Genomic DNA, 5,332 nt, shown 5'->3' with positions numbered 1-5,332 from the left:
CACTCCTGCCTGACCATGAACCTCCTGTTGCTGGCCATGGGGCTGATTCTGCTCGGCGGCCCCCACGCCCTGCACATGGGCCCTGGGGACCCCAACTTCGATGAGAAGCTGGTATCTGCCTTGGGCATCTGAGTGGGAGGAGGTGGCTGGGGGCAGCAGTGAGCAGGGACAGGACAGGGCGCACCCCTCCCAGCCCCAGCTGCACCCTCGCCTGCACCAACACACCCACTTCTGCTCGGAAGGTCAAGGGCAAGTGGTTCTCGGTGGCGCTGGCCTCTAATGAGCCGAAATTCATAGCGAAGGACACGGACATGAAGTTCTTCATCCACAAGATCCAGGTGACCCCTGAGAGCCTGCAGTTCCACTTCCACAGAAAGTAAGTCTGGGAGGCGGGTGCCAGACGGGGCCGAGGCCCAGGTGAGCCCCCAGGGCCCCCGTTCCCTGCCCACCTCACGGCCTTCTTCCAGGGTTTTGGAGGGTAAGGGGGGATGCTCAGGCCAGAGGTGATGTGGGACAGGGCCGGGACACAGTGTCCAAGGTCCAGTGTGGCCGAGCTCCATCCAGTGCCACCAAGGGGCTCCACAGGGAATGCCCGAGCCACGCCTTCTGGACCCCAGGTTGCATGGGGGTTGTCATCCTCTCCCAGGGTAAGAGGTATGTGTGTCCCAACTATGATGACGGCTCACAAAACGAAAAAGAAGTTTCAGTACACAGTGAACCGTGAGTACCAACGGTCAGCGTTGTCCAGCCTGGGAGCAGGGAGCCCCCTGGGAGCTTGGGGTGCAGTACGGCCAGGAGCTCAGCCTCCTGCCTCACAGGACAGTGTCCCCCCGCTGGCCATGGCACCCCCGTGGGCACTGTCTGCTGTGGGTGGGCAGAATGCACTGGCAGAGGTGTCTGGGAAGGGTGGGAGGCCTGCATACAGTCCTGCCCCTGCCCGGGGCCTGGCTGGTCACTAGGAGCAAGTCGTCAGCCGCGGGAAGGGATGGGAGGGGTCCCAGGGTCCGGTCCTGGCCTGGTCGAGAATTCTGCACCCCCTCGCCTCCCGCCCCACCCCCACCCCCGATTCACAGATTCCGGCCACAAGACGATCTTCCTGGAGAAAGTGGACCCAAAGCACTTCGTCATATTCTGCGCCCACAGCATGAAGCACGGGAAGGAGACGGTGGTGGTGACCCTCTTCAGTGAGTGCCCCCTGGAGTCCCCCACCGCCTGCACTCACACAGACTTCACCCCACGCCCTCCCGGCCAAGGGAAAGGGCAGGGCCAGCCCCACCCCAGGCCCCTGTGGGTCCTCAGGGTGGACGCTGGGCAGGAGCCCGCAGGAGACACAGGGACCCCAGCCACCCCGAGGCCATCTGGGAACAGGAGTCATAAATATCAGATAAATACATGAAATGTACACGAGCCAGTATCTCAAATAGATCCCAACCTCCTCATCTTCTTGAGAATCAAAAATAGACATTAAGGAAAATTCCAGGAACTCCTGATTGCCTTGACTCCCACGTGAGAGTGAAGGTTGTGCAGGTCCTCGCGTCCTGCCTGGGACACATGGCTGGAGAGTCACATCCCCGTACCCGCTCCCCCCACCACCCCCACCACCCCCACCACCCTTCAAGGGCCCCGGTCTCCAGGAACAACAAGGTGGAGACAGGCGAGGCCCCGTGTGCGAGCCTTCCTCTCTCCCTTCAGAGATGGCGGGGTCCTGGGTTTGGGGGTGAAGTGTCCTTTCTCTGTGAAATTGCAGAGTTGGGACACGGGGGCCTGTTAAAATGTCTGTAATTTAGGAGATGTACAGGCTGGCCACCTCACACTGGGTGTGAAAAGTTTAAGGGCTCTTAGTTGGACTTCAATGACCACTGGGGTTCAGAGGCAGAATCAAGGTGTGGCTCTCGAGGTTGGTTCCTTCCACCCTCCTGCCCCTCCCAGCTCCCTGGTATCCCCGCTGACCCTGGGCCGTGGCCACATCACCCACCTCCATCTTCACATGGCTTCTCCTCTGTGTCTTGAATCTCCCTCCTCTTTTTCTTATAAGGACACTTGTCATTAAATGTAGGGCCCACCCTGAATCCAGGATGACCTCCTCATCCCAGGACCCTTAACTTAACCTCAGCTGCAAAGGCGCTGTTTCCACAGAAGGTCCCTGTCCCAGGTTCCGGGGCTAAAGATTTCGACACATCCCTTTGGTGGACCCAATTCAACCCGCTGTAGGCAGCATTGTTAAAACAACCTCATTTAGTAAATGTACAGGCTGGAGAACCTACGCTGGGCCCCCAAACCTGCCGGGCTGGTTGGGCGGTTTGCACTGGCACACAAGGTCCAAACATCCAGGGACCCGTGGCTGTACCCAGGCCTCGATTCTGGCTCAGCACTTAGTGTATGAGGACAACTTCTCAGGTCCTCTCCAGCATCTGACCCCACACCACTGAGAGCCCAGTTGTCTACGTGAAGGGGCAGGGGTCACTGCTCCACAGCCGCCTTATGGAGAGCCGCCGGCAGCCCTGGGCCCAAAGCTCTTTGCATCTGCTCCGTGGGGTGTTGGTGCTCAGGGCTGGGCTCACAGGACATGCAGACTGGGTACCCACGTGCTGTCACGGCTCTTCCAAAGACGGCTGTCCGTCGGTTTGCCTGCCTTGAAACAAGCTTGTCAAGGACCAGGACACCTGCAGACTCTCCTTGGGCCCACCCCTTTATCCCAGTGTGGAATAAACACACGGGGACAGTGATGCCAGGACCCAAGGAGAGGCCAGACCCCAGGCAGGATGTCGAGCGAGCTCTGTGCTGTCCTCGCCTCCTCAATGACCCAGCATGGGGCCATCTGGGCCCAGCTCTCCACCCTGCTCACGGCAGCTCCTGTCCCCACGACCACACCTGTACCCCGAAAATCCAGGGCAGTCTCCAAGCCCACAGAACTCCGCTGCCCGTTGTCCCAAATAACCAGCAAGAGGGACAGCCGCATCACTCTGTCCACAGGCCGGACCCCTACCGTGAGCCCGGATGTCATGTGGATGTTTAAGAAGTACTGTAAAACCCACGGGATTCACGCAAGCAACATCGTTGATCTGACCCAAACTGGTAGGTGCCCAGCCCCCGCCAGCTGCAGGAGGCCGAGGGGCTTGGCTCCGACGTCTGCTCAGCACATCCTGCTCCTCTTTGCTCCTCTCTCCACAGATCGGTGCCTCCACGCCCGCCACTAGGTGGGCCAAGGGTCCAGGTGGGTGACCTCTGACCCTGTGAGGGTAGCAGCAGGTGGGGCCCTAGATGGGCATGGTTGGGGTAGGGGGGCCCTTGGGAGACAGGCGGCAGGTGCCGGCAAGGAGCTGATGGCTCAGAGATTCAAAACACCAGTGCCACAGGCAGGACTCAACGCTGTCCCGCCCACCGAGTCCTCCGCAGACCCACGTGGACGGGCCTGCCGGGGGCAGCAGGGGCCTGTGGACAGGCTGAGGGTAGGTCTACAGAAGCAGGGCTGTGGGACAGCAGGTTGCAAGCTGACACACGGCCCCAGTCTCTCGCCCGGAGGAGGGCCGGGGGCAGCGAGGAGATTGGACCCAGCTCTCGGGAAGGTGCCCCCACTCCTCCCACAGGTCTGCCCCACTTGCCCCACCCCCAGCCCTGAACCTGCCGTGACCCCTCCTGCTCACAGGGGCGTCTCCCAGGCGCTGTGCCACCCTCCCCAAAGGACCAGAAAATTGAAGTCAACCCAAGGAGCCTTCAGCTGCCCTGCCCCCTAGGAAGCCCTCCTGGACACCCCTCCCCGTGGAGCCCAATAAACGACTGACTCCAGACCAGGCGTGTTCTGTGTGGGTGTGCTTCACCCCAGACCACGAGCTCAGCCGGTGACCTAACGGTGGCCAGGAGCTGCCCAATGACACCTCATCCTGGGGCCAGGGCCGCTGGGGCCGGGGGGATGGGGACCCTCCTGGTGAGACCTCACCACCATGGGCTCATGTCCACATGGTTTGAGGAAGATAGTTCACCAGGATGCCGTTCAGAGGGCAATGACAGGAGACAGTGCCAGGAGGGCGTGAGGCCGGACCCCACAGCCACCCTGGTCCCCTCAGTGTCGGCTGCAAGCAGTGGCGGTCCCAGGGCTCGCCACTTGGTGGTGACAGCAGGGGGGTCTCCCCTGGCAGACAGCAACAGCTCTGGTCGGGGCAGCAGGCTGAGCCTGTCCAGCTTTGTCACTCGATTCCAGGCTGGACCCAGCTCAGGGGGCCTTTCTGACCACATGCTCAAAACCCCTCTAAATGACAGTGGCTGAGGCCCTGAGGGCAGGGACAGTCGCTGGGCAGGCAGCAGGGGACATTACCCCTCCCGAATCACCCAAGCCTGGTGAGCGCCAGCCTGCAGCCTCCCTCCAATGCACACAGTGCACAGCCAGGACTCCCACCACCCCAAGCCGCAGCCCAGAAGGCCGGCCTGAGCCCCCAGACTCCCCCTCCACGGGAGCCCAGCGTTGGCGAGGCCCCCCACCCCAGAATGGACAAGCTCCTTCAGGCCATGCATCAAGGCCACTCCTGCCCTGGGGCAGGGGGCTCTCTCCAGTGGCTGAAGGCCCCCCAGGCAGTCCCTCATAGCAAGCTCTGCCATGTGGCACCAAGATGAGTGTCAGCCCTGCATGAGGGGGAGCTGGCCACACTGTCCCTTGGTCAGAGAAGGAAACCACCCGCCACACACATGGCTGGGACACAGCTCCCAGCCCCTGGAACCCACCCCAGGCCACAGGTCAGCACCTGGGGCGGCTCCGACCTGGCCCACTCTGCCTGGCTCCCTCAGACACTCCGTCCCCACCCCTGCCTCCTCCATCAGAAGCCCGTGTCCCCTGTATCTGCCTCACTTCTCCCCCTGTAAGTGCCAGGGCCTCCTTGACATTGCGCTGCTGCCAACTCTCGCAGCCCCAGGGCCCCAGATCATCTGGTAGCCGAGTCTCTATCCTCATCTGCCTCCATCTCTCCGAGGGCGGCAGCAGTCACGTTCCCACTGGCTGGACAGCCCGGGCGGCCCTCCGTGCCCCACCTCTCCTTCCTGCATCCTTTGTAGCCCCACCCCTGGTCCACCCCATGGGCACCCTGGGCTACCGTCTGTTGGGGTCCTGGTCTGGGGGTACCCTGTCTGCTCCTTGTCTCTTCAACTCAGCACAAGCCACTCTCACCAGAGCCCCCGGCCCCCACCCTCTTCCTTTCTCCCCAGAAGGCTCTTTGTCCCTGTGCCCCATGGACCATCCCAACCTTGGCTTCCCACCCTCACTATACCAACCTGGGTCCCCTCAGGGGGCCACAGGACCTGTAGGTCCCTCCCCCACCCACCCATTCCCCTGCCCAGGGGTCTG

The 5,332-nt window shown here is 62.1% G+C and overlaps 1 protein-coding gene across 1 annotated transcript; it reads left to right on the top strand.

Annotated features, from left to right (window-relative positions):
- P19 (P19 lipocalin) lies at positions 1 to 3,788 on the top strand. The gene is made up of 7 exons (NM_001082509.2): positions 1 to 111; positions 243 to 376; positions 647 to 720; positions 1,074 to 1,184; positions 2,974 to 3,075; positions 3,172 to 3,214; positions 3,647 to 3,788. Exons 1-6 carry the CDS (start codon positions 16 to 18, stop codon positions 3,195 to 3,197), a joined length of 543 nt encoding a protein of 180 aa, NP_001075978.2. The 5' UTR covers positions 1 to 15; the 3' UTR covers positions 3,198 to 3,214; positions 3,647 to 3,788.
- Positions 3,789 to 5,332: the final 1,544 nt, after the last annotated feature.

Source organism: Equus caballus, chromosome 25 (genome assembly GCF_041296265.1).
Source record: "Equus caballus isolate H_3958 breed thoroughbred chromosome 25, TB-T2T, whole genome shotgun sequence".
NCBI lineage: Eukaryota > Metazoa > Chordata > Mammalia > Perissodactyla > Equidae > Equus > Equus caballus.
This window is presented reverse-complemented; position numbering and strand designations above follow the sequence as displayed.